Source organism: Belonocnema kinseyi, chromosome 7, assembly GCF_010883055.1.
Source record: "Belonocnema kinseyi isolate 2016_QV_RU_SX_M_011 chromosome 7, B_treatae_v1, whole genome shotgun sequence".
Lineage (NCBI taxonomy): Eukaryota > Metazoa > Arthropoda > Insecta > Hymenoptera > Cynipidae > Belonocnema > Belonocnema kinseyi.
Genome location: NC_046663.1, coordinates 100166763 through 100184822, shown reverse-complemented (window position 1 = coordinate 100184822; position 18060 = coordinate 100166763). Strand labels below are relative to the sequence as shown.

The 18060-nt window shown below is 27.8% G+C and overlaps 3 protein-coding genes across 3 annotated transcripts in view; 2 read left to right on the top strand and 1 right to left on the bottom strand.

Annotated features, from left to right (window-relative positions):
* The first annotated feature begins 1273 nt into the window (after positions 1 to 1273).
* Positions 1274 to 15074, top strand: LOC117176710. The gene is made up of 11 exons (XM_033366966.1): positions 1274 to 1392; positions 2191 to 2486; positions 2649 to 2921; positions 2997 to 3286; positions 4690 to 4937; positions 5400 to 5748; positions 7041 to 7193; positions 7268 to 7531; positions 7697 to 7819; positions 11185 to 11441; positions 14668 to 15074. The coding sequence occupies exons 2-11, from the start codon at positions 2192 to 2194 to the stop codon at positions 14945 to 14947; spliced, it is 2532 nt and encodes an 843-aa protein (XP_033222857.1). The 5' UTR covers positions 1274 to 1392; position 2191; the 3' UTR covers positions 14948 to 15074.
* The window catches only part of LOC117176712, a 23163-nt gene continuing 12428 nt past the window's right edge, over positions 7326 to 18060 (bottom strand). Inside the window, exons 6-8 of the mRNA XM_033366972.1 lie at positions 16366 to 16583; positions 16007 to 16264; positions 7326 to 7454 (exon numbers count right to left, since the gene is read on the bottom strand). Of these exons, the coding sequence (XP_033222863.1) occupies positions 7422 to 7454; positions 16007 to 16264; positions 16366 to 16583 (509 nt within the window). The 3' untranslated portion in view covers positions 7326 to 7421. The remainder of the gene's footprint in view (positions 7455 to 16006; positions 16265 to 16365; positions 16584 to 18060) is intronic.
* The window catches only part of LOC117176711, a 47962-nt gene continuing 44393 nt past the window's right edge, over positions 14492 to 18060 (top strand). Inside the window, exon 1 of the mRNA XM_033366971.1 lies at positions 14492 to 14555. The gene's annotated coding sequence lies outside the window, so the exon portion shown is untranslated. The remainder of the gene's footprint in view (positions 14556 to 18060) is intronic.

Sequence of the window (18060 nt, the reverse complement as noted above, 5' to 3'; positions counted from 1 at the left end):
GAGAGACAATCTACGAATTCGTATGACTATAGAGATATTTATGAATAGAGTGCAGTATAAGCTATTTCGTGGGATTATTTCGAGGCACGCGATGCTGCTATCAAAAAAGCAAACGCCTCCTTCAGTTCTGCTTTTAACTTTCTACGTGACAAACAAGAGCATAAAAAGTGCGGTAATTACCCCAGACGCCGACGAATTTTCACGAAAGGTGCTTATACCAAAAATATAACACATTTAGTTGCCCTTCTGAGTTTCTAGAATCAAGTTCTTTCTATCTTTGTCAGTCATAAGATACAGAAGCTTCTGAAATTTTACTAGATGCAATTTCGATAATTAATATCATTTTTTAATATGTTTAATAATATTTAGTAATAATATTGAATTTATTTTAAGGTTTAATTTAACTGATTTATTTTTTATTAAAAATGAACATTATAGCTCTTGAGCAAATTCTTATTGAATCGAAAAAAATTTTAATTAATCATGACAAATTTGTTGAGTCAAAGAAAAGGTAATAATATATAAATAAAGTTGATTATTTAACAAAATTTGGTACAGATTCCTTTCTAAAATATTTTTTTACATTTTTTATAATTGTAAAAAAACTCTTTATGTTTAGAACGAAAATGGATGAGTCCGTCGATGCTGATTTTAATGAAGATGATTGGCAAGAACTTACTGAAGATTTTTGTCCGAGTGAGAAAGAAACTGAAAAGAAGAACTCGTTATCGAATAAAAAAAGAAGTTTCAGAAAATTGAGTTTATTCACCATTTATGCGAGAGTGTTTCGGTTTATGCTTGCCAATTGGATAAAAACTTCTAATTTTGTTGATGAAGAACATCGAAGAGAATTGGAAGACCTAATTCTTCCTAGTAATGAAGAATGGCGCCAACAGGTTTATTTTCGGCTTGTTGAACTTCAGCGACAAGTAGATCGAAATCCAGAAGAAAAGGAGTGAGTTTTTGTTTTAATTAAAATAATTAGAGGCTATTTATTTCCTTTTTTTTTTGGTTTGTTTAAATTTTCAATTTACATTGTTTTCATAATTTTTGGAAAGTCTCTTATTAGTAATTTTATTTAATTACTGCTACTTTTGCCTTATTCGATTATAATTATAAACTTATATTGAAGTCAACATTTCCAAAAAGTAATTTCATTGGTAAATAAATTCCAGTTGCAATTTAACAAATATTTGTTACGTTGTTTAATTGACATGTTCACATTGAAGTTTTGTTACCCAGACAACGAGAAAAAAATTCAATATGTTCCCACATGCCCAAAACTCCTGTATTTTCACTTTGAAATTTTAATATTATTAATCTACGCTGGAAAATGGTTTTATGAAACTTTTTGCGATATATTTCGATAATAAGTTCAAATATTCCATCAAGGTATTCAATTGATTGTAAAATAAGTTCTAACCCATCTGTCACAATTTTCATTATGACCTCTTCACATTTTATAACATATTATTGTTATATTTTCTCTAACCGTAGCAATTCCAGTTTCAGAAAAAGCTACAGAACCTTTTCCTTATTTATCAATTATTTACAAATTATTATAAAACGACATAATTATAATTATTTTATAGTAATTTGTATACATTATTCGGATAATTACAAAATACAGAAAAATAAAATTCCCGACACTAAAATTCTTGAAAGAGAAAATATTCCCGACAGAAAATTAATGTCCGATAATAGAAAATTCCTGAACTTAAATAATTTGAGAAATTGTTTTTTAATCAATGTTATTCATTAATTAAAAATACGATAATAAAATATTATAATTCGAGAATTTAAAAAAATGTTTAAATTTGAGAATTTGATAATTTAGCCATTTTTTGTGGGAGTACTTAAATACGGTAATATTATCAACTGTCGGGAGTTTTATTATTCGTAAATTTCCCAATCCGGGATTGTTATATTCCGGCAATTTTATAATTTTCGGGATTTTCCAGTCCCAAATTATTTAATGTGTATTCAAAAAATCCATTTTAGATTTCAATAGCTTCATTTACACAAAACGTGTAAAAACTTGATTTAATTTTAAGACAATTTAAAAATGTTGTACAGAGTTTAGATTTAATTAAAATTAGGATAGTATAAAAATTCATAAATTATTTACATTACACAGCTTTATGTTGCTGCATAATTGAAAATGAACATAAATTTAATTATTCAATACAGAATGGATTCGGGTTCGAAAAACGTATCTACGGAGAAGAAAGAATACGAATGGGAACCCAGGATTAGAATTTTTCCTTTGAGACCACAAAGAGGAAAAAAAAATAAATCCATTTCTTCTTTAACTGCAATTTCGGGAGCATGTGGTTCCATGACTGAAGCTTGTATCGAACCAGGATGGCGAATTGGAGACATAATTTTGGCGGCGAAAGTTCTCCAGAAAGAAGATCCGCCACCAAATTATTCTGATGAAGCTGAAATGAGGCGAGTTTTTGGACTCGTCTACGACGTTTTAAGATGTAAGATTAATATTTTATTTGTATAAAATGTCAAATTTACCTATAGGACTAAAATAAAAGGTTATCGCAATCGTTTTTATAATTCTACAAATTGAGAAACAAATTGAATTTTAATTTATGAGCATTAAATACAGAAGTAACAATTTAAAATAATATTTGCAGATAGGCACGTTTTGACACACGCATTAGAAGACGTTGGATTTTGGTACCACTACAAAGAACACCGCCCAGAAGAAAAAATAGTTTTGCTTTTGTTGTACGATATGCAGGGAAGAAAATTTGCTCGTCTTGGAAGCAAACGTGCAATAGCAGAACGAGAAAAAGCGTTTTTTTCAGCAGGATTAAAAGAAGTGGAAGATATTCTTCTTGAAGCAAAAACACGATTGGCTGCCAGTGTTTCGAGATTAAGAATCGGTGGTTCTGCCCTGACATTAGGTGAAATATTTAGACTAAAATTTTATTTTGCTATCAATTTTCTTCTAATGGAAATTATTTTAAAATTTACATTAGACGAATTACTCCCAGCTCATTTAAAATCAGCAGAAGGAATTTCTTGGGGTGAAGAAGGTTCGATTGCATCAGGATGGGTGAATTCAATTAAAATATCGAGCAAAGAGGAATTTATAAGAGAAATGGAAAAATTGGGATTTCGTCATTGTCTGGATTGCAAAGATGCTGATCTTGGGGAAAATAATTTTATTTTTGACTCACTTTGCCCGAAAGTGATTAATTTTCATGAAAAAGGTCGAGAAAAACTAGCTACGTCTGATTTAGTTCGAAATCATCGTTTTGTATTTTTGGTACGTTCGATTTTTAATAATTTAGTTAATTTGAAATTTATATTTCAATTTAAAATTGTTGAGTTTTAGCGCTTTTAATATCGAACATTTGAAATCATTCGGATTTGAAAATTTAATTCTTGAATAATCTGATTTTTAAGAGCACAAAATTGGCAAGACTTTTAATTTTTTCTTTACGAAGCGTAACCATCTCAAAAATGTGTTAATTTTTTTAATTTACCTTTTTTACATATATATTAAAAATTGAACAAAATACACTTTCACATTAAAATCCTTGAAAGCTAATTTTTAACGCTTGATTTGAATTTTTTGTATTTATTACTTTATTTAAATTTTTACGCTACATAGTTTAAAATTCTTCACTTTAGATGTTTAAATTTTTTTAAATTGTATTTCTGAATGCTTATTATTACTTATAAATTGTTCATGTCTGAAGGATCAAAAATAAAAAATTTCATTTTTAAGGCTCTTAAGTTAAAATTTTCGAAATTTAAAATTTAAATCTAATATTATTGTATTTTGGCTCTTTTGTTTTCAGTTTTAAATTTTCTTAAATTTATACTTTTTCTACCTTGAATTGATTTAATTTCAAATTAAATTTTGAAACTTTTAATTGATAATAATAAGAAAGAAACATTTTTTCAAATCATGATATAACCGTGAGTTTTTTCTGAAACTTTAGTGACCTGTAATTCTGTTTTATTTATTTATCATTTGTGTATTATTTATTTAACAGGTATGCTTAGTATTTCACCATCACTTTTTCTTTAAAATCAGATATCTGTTAAAAATAATATTACTGATGTCATTTAAAATAAAAATCATTATTTTGATTGAAACCAATTTTAAACTTACAAAAAAATGTATTTTAATATTGTTTTTTGTATTGGATTTTTTTCTTACTTATGGAACTTTAATAATTGATGGCTTATTTTTTCGGGAAAAATATTCTCTATAAATTTGCTGTTTCTATTTTGGAAAATAATTTCTTCCATAGCTGAAATCGTTGAATAATTTGTTTAGAAAGAAAACGGTGTTAAAATCAATATCTTTATTTAAAGATTATAATCTTTAAATAAAGATATTCTTCGGAAAGGACGTTTTTCTCGTAAAAATAAGTCTTGCCTTATTGCAGTTCCGTCATTTTTTTTAATGGTAAGAAGCGACAATAAGGGAAAATTCACTTATAAAAACTATTGTTAAAATAATTAGTTTTCGTAACTTTTAAATTTTTTGAACGAAGGAGAATTTTTTCCAGGGACTTGAATTTTGTCACAACTACCTTAAATAAATGTATTGTTTTTAGAATGGTTTCTTCAGGCTTTACTCTTGTAAATTTGGTTTAAATAAAAATTCAGGTGGCGGTTTTTAAATTTGAATTTAAAAAAAGCTATTTTCGTCAGGAAAGGTCTCTTTGCGTGGGAGCAGCAAGTTTAGCAAAAGCAGTTCGAGTGGGAAAACTTTGTGGACCAGTGATTTTAACAAATTGCATAGCACCAAGGCACACGGGATATGTTGCGAGTCTTCTGGCTGATATTGAAGATGCTGGAAGACTTTTGGCTTTTGGCACTGGTGATCAGCGTTGCGAATATGAAACTTATCTCCGCCACTTGGGAGTCACTCTTCAACAATGTCGAATTTTTTCTGAGAGGTAAGAAGCTCAATTCAATCTTACATTTTCAATTTTCTTACAGTAAAGCTTTTTTTAAAACAAAATGACGAAATTATAGTATGATATGCCAAAATTAAAAAAAAATTGCAGTCAACTTTAAGAATTTATGAAAATATGAGAGTGAAAACTGGATATGGACAAAAAATACAATTCTTTCTACACTATAAAGTCTGAATTTACTCAAAATATAGAAGTACTTGTCTATTATTTACAATGATTTTGGGTGAAGAAATATTTCCTTATAATTTTTCTGTCGTATCGAGTGACAAAACTAAATGGACCTTATCCAATTGTCATTTCATATCTTAATTTATTTTCCCATCTGATAGAAAATGAAAGCTAGATTTAAAAAAAAGGAACCTAAAGAAATATTAAAAAATATACAATATACTAATATAATATAGACTACAATACTTATTCATAATTTTAACCGATTTTTAGCTACATTTCTCCACCATCTTCAGCAGAGTTGGAAAGAGCGACGATCATTTTAGCAACGCCTCATTGTAGTTATACAGGAGTGAAAGACATAGTGGACTTGGCAGTAGCTAGAGGAGGAGATATTGCCCTTCTGGAATCCTTAACTAGTGTTGATAATGAATTGAAACAACCTAGAACTCTCCTAGCTGATCAATTGGCAACTTTGAAATATGCTCTGACTAAACCTAATGTGCAGTTACTTATTTACGAAGTTCATTCGATTTTGCCTTCAGAGACGACGGAAATGGTCTACCAAGTTGTCGATTATGCCAACGGAATGGCAAAGGAAAAATATACTCGAGAATTTTCTGTACGTTTCTTGCTTTCTTCTTTTATTTAATTTATTTTATTTTTCCTTCTGAAAATACTATATTATTGTTATTTTAAAAAGTTATTATATAATGTATTTTATTTATTGAATTAAAAATTCGAAGAATTGGAGATTTATTTTTCTAATTATATTTGAAAATATATCATGTCATTTGACATGGAAGCGGAGATTTTTTGTGAAAAGTTGTAAATGTTCTGAACGTCTCTTGACAATTATTTATTTTTTATTGTCAAGAAAATATTCTCAGTGAATACAAAATCAATGAAATTATTTAAAGAAGTTTCATTTTTTATTTAGATACTATAGAATTGTTATTTAAAATCTAAATCGATTAAATTTTTATTTTTAAGATAGACGCTTTCTCATCAATAATAACTCATTGCAAACTATCATCACTTCAAATTAAAGTCGTAAATAGAATTTAATCGTAAATAAAATTTTTAATCTTTCAATTAGGATCAAAAGGTTTCCAGATTTCATTTGAAAATTTTCAAAAAATATCTGAATAGTGAGTCAAAGTAATTATATATTTTTTTATCATTTAATTGTAAAGAATCGAACTGTAATATTTCCAATTTTAAATTATCTAATTTCCCCTAGAATACGACAATTTTTTTTTAAATCTTAATTTTAAAATTGTAATACTACCCAATTTGGAATTCTATAATTTGAAATTGAGCAATTAAAAAAAAAGTTTTTAAGCTTCATATAAAATAATGTTTACTTCTGAATGTTTCAGTTTAGAACTCTTTTATTTTAAAATCTCTGATTTAAAAAAAGTGAAAATTGGGTATTCAAAAATAAAAAAAAAGCTTAACATTCAATTTCAGTTTGTCCAATTATTTTGAATTAAATTCATCTTGTAATTGTGTAATTACGTCACATTTTTGGTTTAAAGTTCTTTCCAAAAAGCGGCAGGAAACAGTTTTCTCTGAAAAGGAAATTATTATAATAATATCAAATAGGTTCAACTTTCAACTAAGTAATTGAATTTTTAAACAAGAAGATTAGTTTTCAAGAAAAGAAACGCATTTAGAACAAAAGACATAAATTTTAAACCAAGCAAAAGAAAATAGTTAAAGTTTTAACCAAAGAGATGAATCTTCGATTGAAAAAAAATTAACAAAGTAGTTCAACTTTCAGACAAGCAGTTAAATTATCAATCAAAAAGGTTAACTTTTTACAAAATAAAAAGAACCAGAAAAAATTTGAATTATGATTTTGCTATGATCTTCACTTACATTTGGTTAGAAGTTCACTTTTTTTTGTAGGTAAAGAAAAAACCTCAGAAAAATGTTGAAGAAAAGTCCCCGAAATTGATAAGATCAGGAAAAAGAAGGCAATCATATGAGCAAGCGAGTTTAGAACAAGAAATATTGCAAAGTATAATTGAAGAGGAAGATGATTCCATGGCAACTTCCACAGTAATTAATTTAAGACTAAAATTAAAAAAGCACCTGGTAAGAATTTTTTTATGAATAATATAATTATATTGCAGATGCCAGATAGCGATTTATTCGAAGTGGGAAGTGTGAGCGACATCTATGGACAAGATTGCGAGGGTCTTCTAGAGCAAGGCTGTTACGTCGCCTTCATAAAACGGAAAGAAATGATGCAGTTTAATTCTCTTTTCATGATCAAAGTCGCAGAATCTAAAGGTTTATTCGGCGATCCCAACAAGCAGCCTAAAAAGAAGGAAGAAATTGTTCCCGTTAATCGTCAAACTTCAATCTCCAGTCGAAAAAGCTTCAAACGTGCCAAGGTTTCATTTTAAGAAATTTCTTAGATGAAGATTTGTGATCAAAGTAATTTTATTTATTTGTTTATACAGACTAATTTGAAATTTTCCACTTAAATTTTAATTTTTTCTTATTGTTTTTAATAATCCAATTTTATGTGATAAGAAAAATCCTTTTTTTTTATCTAGATTCAAATTGATAGAATCGCAGCACCAACGCATTCTTCGATGTCAAAAACACATAAAGAAAGTTACATTTGTCCACGACATAATCATCATGTTTCGAGTGATGATATTTCTTTGTATACTCAGGTACGAGACGCGAGGCGTCGCGACGCCCGTCGATGGTGGGAAGACTCTAGTAAATATTTAATACATTTACCGCAGTGTAATTCTGCTTGCAAATTTCGACGATTTCGTACCGATCCAAGAACACGAAAATTACTTTTCCCTTCTCACGTTCAAAACATTATTTATTCTATAGAAGAGGAAAGAGCTGGTCTTCAAAAATAGTTCAAAATAGATTCAAAATTTATTTTTTTATATATTTAGATTAATTATTAAGTGAAATAATTATATGAACCCACTTTTTGGGAAGGTCATTTTAAAATTAATATTTTTATTTTAAATTTAAAGTATGAACAACAAATAATTCCAAGTGGGAAAAGTTAATTTTGAAAGAGAACTTAAAATCTGTGATAGCAATTGTTCAATAAGTTCAAATTTTATGAGAGTTATGTCTTTTATTTAAATTTGTGATTAATATATTTTTTAAGGAGTATAATTTACTTTACTACGGATTAAAAATAAATAATTAACTTGGAAAGGGGAGACTTTAAAAGATATTTTCTGACCGCATTTCTGATTCCCTGTAGAGAAATAAATTATGGTCAAATTTGATATTATGTGAATAAAAATGGATCTAAATTGTCGCGTGCTAGTCTTGTTCTGCAGAGTAATAGACCTCTCATTGTTACGCCGCAGAAAGTGTAATCTTTCGCGTGTTGAACACTATAAGCGATGCACATCATTCAAACTTCGGATGAAGTCTATTACAGTAGTCTATAATTTATTCGCTTCAGATATTATGTACCTTTCATACAATTTTATAAATTGTCACTTGGAGGATTCTTATCACGTAATTTAACTTTTGTTCTACCGAATATCATTCCCTTTTTATTTTACTAGCATCATAAATCGCGCGATATGCGATTTGAGGGGGGAAATAAGTTTTAATATAAAATAAAAAATTCGAATAGTTATTTCTTAAAAGTTTTGAAACATTTAAATTCGAGCTAAAATTAAATACTGAGATTGGAGAAAAAGGAAAAAAGTATTATTAGTGTGTTTTTAAAGTTATATAAATATGATTTTTCTAAGATTCTTGAGAAAATCTAAACAAAATTTTCGAGTATTTCAGATGTGTCGAACAATAAACTTGATTAAAAAACAGGTTTATTTTACGGAATTTGACACAATATTAAGAAAAATTCGAGTAAGTTTAAAAGATATTGGGTTGCTTTAGAAGTTTAGAAGAAAGTAAAAAAATATTTGATAAGATTTCGGAAATCTTTTCAAGATTAAAAGATTTTTAATCTCCTTAAATCTTGTAATATTCCTAAATATTTTCTAGATTAACTAGAAATTTTAATAAATTTTTATTTTTTAAATGTTTTGGAAATCCTTTATAACGCTTTGCAATCATTTTAATTAATCTCTTAAAATTAATTTTTCAAAATAATTTGTGTAATCTTGCAGAATTGCAGAATTTTGCTTTAAATTCGTTAACGGTCTTCTTCGAACATTTAGGGCATGTTATGAAAATATTTTTCAATTTTCTTTTGCAATTAATTTTTTAAAATAAAAAAATCATGTGAAAATTTGCCATGGATCCTGAGGAAATTCTATAATTCTCTTGAAACATTTCAACAATCTTAAAAAGCTTTTTAAACTTTTCTTCGACATTTTTTTAAATCTTACAAACTCAAAATTAATCTTTTATAATATAACCTAAATTATTAAAATATTCCTAGAAAACTTATTGTCGATATCATGAGATGTTTTGTTGTCGAGACCGACATTTTTTAGCGTTACCGGTCTTAATTTAATTCTTAAATTAAATTAAATTAATTTTAATTTTGTCATTGAAGAAAACTTATTTCGTAAATTAAGATATAATAATTTCGTTTTTTCACCTCTGTAAATGTGTGATAAAGTTTACAAAGTGTTAAAAAAATGTTAAGAACAGAATTATTTCCCAATATTGAAAAATCATATACAATTCAAATTTTCCCCCTTATCAATAAATAATATTTAGAAACATTTGGTAATCAATTTGATCATGAAATAAAATTACTAATAACAACCTGAAAACAGTTCCTGAAATTTATAATCACGCAGTTTCGCAACGAATCAGGTTTTCGTCAACAATGTACCCGACATTTTCATGATAGTTGGTAAAATCACTTTTTTTTTAGATAGAATTCATTATAAAACTATTTTTTGAGACAATTGAAAAATATCGAATGAAATTTCGCTCTACTATTTAGGATTCGAAAAACTTTTCAGTGAAAACATTAAGTTTATATTCTTCTAATTTCACCTCAAACTTTAGAAACAATTATTAGTTTGAAACTTTTAGTAATTTAACAAAAATAAAGGGGGGTTTATTTTTTTTATAGAGTTGATTAAACTTTTCTTTTTTAATAATATGTTTTGTAAATAAATCAGATAGTCAAATCATTTCTTTTTATCACTTTTTCCTCGCGTGTTCTCTGATAACTGAGGAAATTATAATCGGTGAATTCATTTCAAGCGTTTCCGCACATAAATTCTGTGTCTACTTGTCCTACTTTAACCCGCACTGAAATGATTACAAATGCTTTTGCAAATTGCATGCCATGAATCTGCCCGAAAGTGAAGTGATCCTGCAATTTTTGTTTTCGTTTAGCAAGATTAAAATTAAAGCCGTATATTTTCTTTTGCTTTACGATAATATAACAATTCACCAGAGTTTCTACAGTGTCTGGAAACTGGGAATGCAACGAATTTGGTTATCAACTATATTTTTTGTTAATTTTTAAAGGATTTTAATGTAAGGCGATTTTAGTTTAATTGTGAAAATTGAATAGAAATCCAGTTGGGCAGAGTTTAAATCGGAAAAGCCTCCTGATTTTAAAGCTAGGAGTGTCACAAAATAATAAAATTAAAAAATTTCCAATCTCGTAGTTTTCGATCGCTCCTAATCTGGAAGCTTTACAGAATTTAAAAGTGTCAACATTTTTTAAAGTATCCTAATTTCAGAAGAATGATGTAATTGGAAAAATAAAATTTTTTTTAGCTTTTGACTTCAATAAACTTAGAAATTGCATTACGTTTGAAAAACAGCCAAGCTCAACGCTTTAAATTTTGAAATTCTTTTTAAGCTGAAAAAATATTAAATTTCAGTTTTTTGTTTGAAGACCTGTGAAGCCAACCACTTGTATTTGAAAGTTTTCCATTTGGGAATAAATGTACTTTAGAAGCCTGTAATTTTTAAACGGAAGTTGAACAAGAAATTTTTTTGAATTGCTGATTTAAATTTTTAATTCTTAATATATTAAGAATCTCTTAATTTTTATTATATGATTTTTAGTTTATGTTAATTTTTTCTTTTTTCCTTTATGATTTTATTTTAGAATCGCACCATCTCAAAGGGTCCTTTGACATCAATTTTAGCAAATAATTTAGAAAGTACACAGAATAGAGGTCCCAGTCGTTTAATGTCTTTACAGTATCAAAAAGAAAGTGCAAAACGTTTAAGTACTTTAATAATTCGACCTAAATCTGGTAAGATAATTTATGGTGAAGCTGATCGCTCTAAATATCAAAGTCAACCACGTCCTGCAACGCCCACAGCAATTTGGGGAGTTCACAATTCTACACTTAGCCAAAGGTTCGTCATTATTATATTATTATCATTATTATATAATTTTTAAATTCATTTTTATATCCGAGCGTATATTTACATTAAAAAAAAAATAATTAATTTGGATATTTATTTCAGGCTCCAATCGTATTCCAGAATACAAAATTTCCATATTTTTTATTTAATTTCGTACATTTCAGGGTGGCCAATGAACCACGAAACGAGCGAGTATTTCCCTCTTTTTGTTGAAAAACTCTGATTAAATTTAAATTTCATTTGATTATGTGACTTTAATGTGTTCAGTTACAAAAAATTAACATTACTAATGTTCCAATTCAAAATTGCACAATTTTAACTACTTCTTGAACTTGAAATGTTTCTCTTTGTAACATTTAAAAATTTTGAATCATTAAATGAGAAATATCCAGTCCTAATAAGCTGTGAAATTCTTTCATTTTTAAATTAGCTCTAATTTAATGTTTTTATTTTCAAATCTCTTTATTTTTAATCGCTCCACTTCAGATGATTTCAAATTGAAACCTAAATATAATTTTAAATTGAAAAGTTTAAAATTAGATATTCTATTTTATTAGTTATAAATGTGATTTCATCAATCTTGAAAATTTTTATTAGAATAAAAATATTCAGATAAACAATATTTCAAGCGATTTTTATTTGGAGATTGTCTAATTTTTAAGGCTCTAAATTCTAATATACTTAATTCTGAAGGCTACTAATTTGAAATTGTAATATTTTTATTACTCTACTTTGATTTTGAATTTCTTTTAGATTTGAATTAACTTATTCAACTAAGAAGTAGCGGTGTAGTCCTAAAACAAAAAGTGGCCTGGCGGTACTTTCCATAAACTATGTACGAATTTGATTTGAGGGGAGGGGGGGGGCTAAATAAAAATCCAACCATATTTTTGGATAAAAGTTCTTTTTTTATTGAATAGGCTACTAGTATATTTGTGGTTCGGAATAAATCTCATTTGGTTAATACTTCTATTATGGTTGAAATTGTAATTATTTTAAAAAAAATGGTTAAACAGTCGCATTAATATCAAAAATTCAACTAGCTTTTAAAAAATTCTTTTTTTTTTAGGTGAAGATTCATCTCGTTGGTTAAAAATGTACTATCTTCATGAAAATTCGTTTTATGGATAGTTGAAAATAAATTTTTTCAAACTGACAATTAAACTATTCTATTTTTGGTCTATCTTTTATGGTTGAAAAATCAACTTTTTGGTTAAAAATTCATGTATTTTGTTGAAAAATTGTCTTTTTTTTAGACCATTAATCTTTTTGATTCAACGATTTGCTTTTTAATAAACTTTCACATCAAAAATTCTATTTTACAGATAATTCATTTTTTTGGCTTGAAAATTTAACAATTCCGTATAGAAAATTGAACCTGTTGGTTGAAAAATCATATATTTGGGTTAAAAATTCATCTTTTTTGTAGAAACTTCGTATTTTAGGCTTTAAAATTAAATCATTTTGTTGAAAATTTATGCATTTTATTCAAAATTCGTATTTTTTGGTAGGTAGAATAATTCTTGGTCGGAGATACATCTTTTTCGTTGGAAATTTAACACCTGTGTTAAAAGGTCATTTTTTTGTTAAAAATTTTGTTTAATTTGAAAATTGTACTCTTCCATGTTTAGTCAAAACTTTATCCTTTATATTGGATAAGTTGGAAATTCGTCTTTTCGAATAGAACATTAATCTTTTTGCTAAAAAATTTATCTTTTTGGTTAAAAATGTAATAATTTCCAAACTATTCCCTTTTTGGTTGAAACTTTATCTTGTATATTGTGAAAGTTGAAAATTCAACTATTTAATAAAAAATTCATGTATTTTGTTTAAAAGTCAAAATTTTGGGTAGAAAATTAATCTTGTTTATTAAAAATTCAACTTTCTGGTTGAAAAGTCAACTATTTGCTTTCAAATGAACTTTAATATTAAAAATTCCACTTGTTTGTATAAAATTCAGCTTTTTGGTTTGAAAGTTCAAGAATTTGGTAGAAAAATAATATTTTTGAGTTGAAAACTTAAGTAAAAAATTTAATAATTTTCTTGATAATTGATGTATTTTCTTCAAATTTTTTTTGTAGAAGATTAATTTTTTGTTCGAACATTCATCTTTTTGTTTGAAAATTTAGAAACTTTTTTGAAAATTCCTGTTTTTTTTTTTGTTAAAATTAATTTTTTTAATCTGAGAATTTAAATATTTCATGTTTGGTTAAAAATTTCTCCCGTATATTTGTATATTGGATAAGTTTGAAATTCTTCTTTTATTATAGAACATTAATCTTCCTGGGAAAAAAATCATCTTTTGGTATGAGCATTTAACAATTTTATTGAAAATTCTTTTTTTCCCCTTATAAAAAGAAATGATTGGTGAGTATTGGATCCAGTACTTTCTTCGCGAAAAAGTATCCGATCTAATACTTACCAATACTTACTTTTTAAAGGGTTGTTTGTTCAAAGTTTTGTTTATCAGAGATTTTATCTGAAAGTTAACTATTCCATTTTTGGTTGAAGCTTTATCCCGTATATTTTATAAGTTACAAAATCAACTATTTGGTGGAAAGAGTTATATTTTTGGCTAGGAAATGATTCTTGTTTGTTGAAAGGTCAACTTTTTGTTGAGAATTTTAATGTCTTCTGAAAAACTTGTAGTTTTATCTTGAAAATTCAAATATTTGATTCAATTTTAATCTGTTTTATTTAAGAATTCGACCGCTTGATTGAAAATGCATTTTTTTGCGAAAATTCAACTATTTTGTTACAAATTTATAATTTTGGATTGAAAATTCATCTTTTAAGGTAGAAAAGTCATCCTTCTTTATTGAATATTTACTATTTGTTTAAATCTTTAAATATTTTTGGGAAAACTCGCGTGTCTTTTAATCGAAAGTTCATGTATTTGGTCGTTAATTCAACTGTTTAATTTGTTTTAAAAGAATGTACAAACAGAAAATCCATCTATATGCAATGGCTACGTTATTTTCGGGGGAGGGCGAGGCCAAAAAAGCCCAAAATTGGTAACGTAGTTTATGGATGGCCCATACTGGAAAAATTTTTCTGTTTGACAAGAAAGTGGCTGGGCCCCGCCATGCCTCCACTATACCAATGGTAAGAAGGCCTACTATTTGTAACAATGTAACATATTATTCAACTTTTGCACTTGTCCTGTTTCGGTATTCGTACTTTGAGTCCTTTTAATTTGTTCGATCAATTATTTCAGAAATCGGCTGAGCAATTTGGTCCAATTTTCTCCATTATCCGAAGAAAATCAGAACTCAAGTCTAGAAAATGAATCACAGAAGCAAATGAATGTAGCTTTTCTGAAAAAATTACAATTATCTCAACAGTCGTTTCGCAAAGTTTCGCTAGCATATCATCCGGGTGGTTCACTCAGAAATCGTCATTCATCATTTGGATCTCGTTTGGAAACAGTGATGGAGCAAACCAAAGGTTTTCCCTATCTGTTTCCGCACCCAGGAAATAGTCACGAAATCGATTAAATTTTTATTTAAAATCAGAATAAACGGACCAGTTTTAACATCCTTATAAAAAAGGAAAAACATTTAAAACTAAATCAGGCAAAAAAGATTTTCTCTTTAAAAAATGGAGAATCGACAATATTTTAAAAGTAAAAATGGAAAATTCCAGACACTTTGTAATAATATAACTTCTATACATTAAATTTATCAAATAAAACATCTTGAATTTTTACAATAAATTTATTCACATCACTTAAATTTTCGAGAAATTAATCTGCCACATTCGAAAATATTTTGAAGAGTCACATTTAAGAAATAAAATAAACCAGAGGGTTTATAAAATTCTTCACTAGTCGAGTCATCTACAACATTCGGACTTTCCTCCAATTTTAAAGTTTGACAAAGAATATATTGGTTATAAAACCATTTCAAGAATTGCAAGTCGATTTTTAATTCATTCAGATTCCACATTTTATTTATTAAGAAACCAGAAATTATAAAAACGAAATTCGAAGAGAGGAGATTAGATTTTATTTGAAATAATATCCGGAACGTGTCGATAAATGAGTTTATCACACGATGAAAGCAAAATTTAAAAATATTAGGAAGAAGGGAATCGATAAGATTTGAGAAAACAGTAAAAATAAAAAGAAGCACGAACGTGACATGAGTCTGTAAAAACATTATGGGACGTAGAAAGAACATCACTGTTTTCTTTACTGATGATCTAATAATTATTCTAAGTCGAGTTAGTAAAGGTTTTTCATTAGAAGACATATTTTTTGTTGAGAATAAACAATAGCTCAAGATCCCTGTTATAAGAAGTATTGAAATTATTTCGAAAATCGACTGAATATCGAATTCATCGTCTTGGGTGAGCTTCTGATTCTGAAAAATATTTAAAAGAATTTCCGAGTTGTGAAGAATGACTTGTTTCAGCGAGCCAAAGAGAATTTTTAAATATCTATAAATTTGAGCAGAAGTTCGATAAGAGAAAAAAATAGTTTGAAAAATAAAGCTAAAGAAGAAAGACAGGGAAAAAATGCTATTATATCTAAACAAATGGGATGCGAAAGTTACGATTAGAACAAACAGTCCGATTGCTAAATCTTTCCTCGGCATCTTTTCGTAGCTGGGTTTTCCCCTGCGAGAATGAGTTGGTATCTTTGGATGATCTGAACCAAAATTTTTTAATTCATCAAGTAGGACTGCAATAATTTTTTCCTTGGATGGATCAACATTTATTTGGTGACTTCGATCTTGGATCCATTTTCTTAGGGCGTTATTTCTAACTTTTAACAGTTGTAAATTAAGCTTTAACTGTTCAATTTCAATATTCTGGAAAATGATAAATAATTTTTAAATGTTATTTTTTTAAATGTTTTATATTCTATAGCTTACAGAGATTTTGAAAAAAAAAAAGAAATATTTTTTTCCACCTCGTAAATTTGTGAAGAGCCGACTGAAGAAGGCATTTCTTTATTTAAATTGTCGTGTCCTTCTTTTATTTTGTTCTCAGGTGCAGATGTAAATTTATTGATAACACTTAGTAAACTTTCCCTGAAACCGTTATTAAATAATTCTTGACTGAGTATTCCTAAATCTGTTCCTCCTCTACATCTTTCTTCGTTGCAAGTTTCACATTCATCATATTCGTCTGCATAAAATTATATTACGGTCAAAAGTTACAAAACGAAGTGCTAAAGGGAAAAGTGGCCGGGCGATATTTCCCAATAAATTAATTTACTGTTTTTAGAGTAGAATTTCCTTGTTTTAGATTCTCATCATTTATGATTGAGAAAGTATTAGAATTGTCCGAAATTTGACAACACTGTTTTTCAACCTCCTGAATACGAAAATCAGGTTTTTACGATGGGGTCTGTCTGTCAGTCCGGCCGTCCGTCAGTAAACACGATAACTCTGGAAAAAATGAACGGATCAAATCCATCTTTGGCACACTTTTTTTAGAGCCTAAAAGAAAGTACGACTTCGTTAACCAGCAATTTTTGATTAAAATGGAAGAAGTGAGCGCATTTTGAAAATGTTTAAGACCCCTTTTTTCTGAATTTGAAAATTCTATGTACGCATATTTATATTATTAAAAAGTACAAACAGTTTATCCTAATTACTTTGTTTTTTAAAGAAAATGCTCAGAGTTATAGCATTTTCAAAATTCTTAAAATTAACAGAAAATCCAAATTTTAAGCCAAGAAACGCACAATATGAAAAAAGTGAAAAGAAGAAAAACATTGCTTTTTTAAAGACATACAAGATTATCATAAAAAAATATGTATGAAAAACGACGAAAGTTATATGAAAAAAAAAGATTCAACAAAACCTGTTTAGAAATTCCTGTCGAAAATCGAGCGCGTAGCGCGAGTGTCAAGATGAGAATGTGTACCTGAAAGCCTACAGAGCTTTGAGAAACTTAATCTTTGACCATACTTAATTAAATTAACAATTCAGAATATCAAGACGCATAAAAATAGTGCCATCTAAAATGGGTCTTTTTGATCAAGTTTTATTCAAGCATTACAAATACAAAGAATAAATATTCGAGCGCGAAGCGCGAGGTTTAACCGTCGCGCGCCCTAGGCGCGCTCAAACTTGCGAGCGAAGCGAGCCGGGCGTGAAGTGCGTGATGAGAATGTGTCCGCGCAGCGGGCAGATTTTTTATTGAAAATGCTACTATTATATATTTTGGTTCGGAATTTTACTACTTTGTTAAAAATGCATTTTTTAGTTCAAGGTGAATCTCTTCGGTTGATAATTTAACTATTTTGATGAAAACTCGTTTTATGTTTGGTAAAAAATTATTAGTTTTTTTAACTGAAAATTAAACTATTTCATTTATGGTTTAAAATTCATCTTTTTCAGTTAAAATATATCTATTCGGATAAAAACATATTTTTTGTTGAAAGTTCAACTTTGTCGTAGAAAATTCTTCCATCTTGTTAGAAATTTAATCTCTTTGGTAGAAAATTTATCCTTTGTGGTTAAAAATTCAATCGTTTGGTTGCAACATCAACTTTTACATTTTTTTTTTATTATTACACCATTAAGCCATTTCCCTTTCGGGGTAGGCGTGACTCACTCGGCAGGGGAAAGGAGTAGTGTGTGGATGGGATAGAGAT

Coding starts and splice junctions, on each gene's coding strand:
- LOC117176710 (XM_033366966.1), top strand. CDS start 2,192: ATGGATTCGGGTTCGAAAAACGTATCTACGGAGAAGAAAGAATACGAA. Junction 7,820..11,184: donor ATATTTCTTTGTATACTCAG/GTACGAGACGCG, acceptor ATTTTATTTTAG/AATCGCACCATCTCAAAGGG. Junction 11,442..14,667: donor AATTCTACACTTAGCCAAAG/GTTCGTCATTAT, acceptor CAATTATTTCAG/AAATCGGCTGAGCAATTTGG.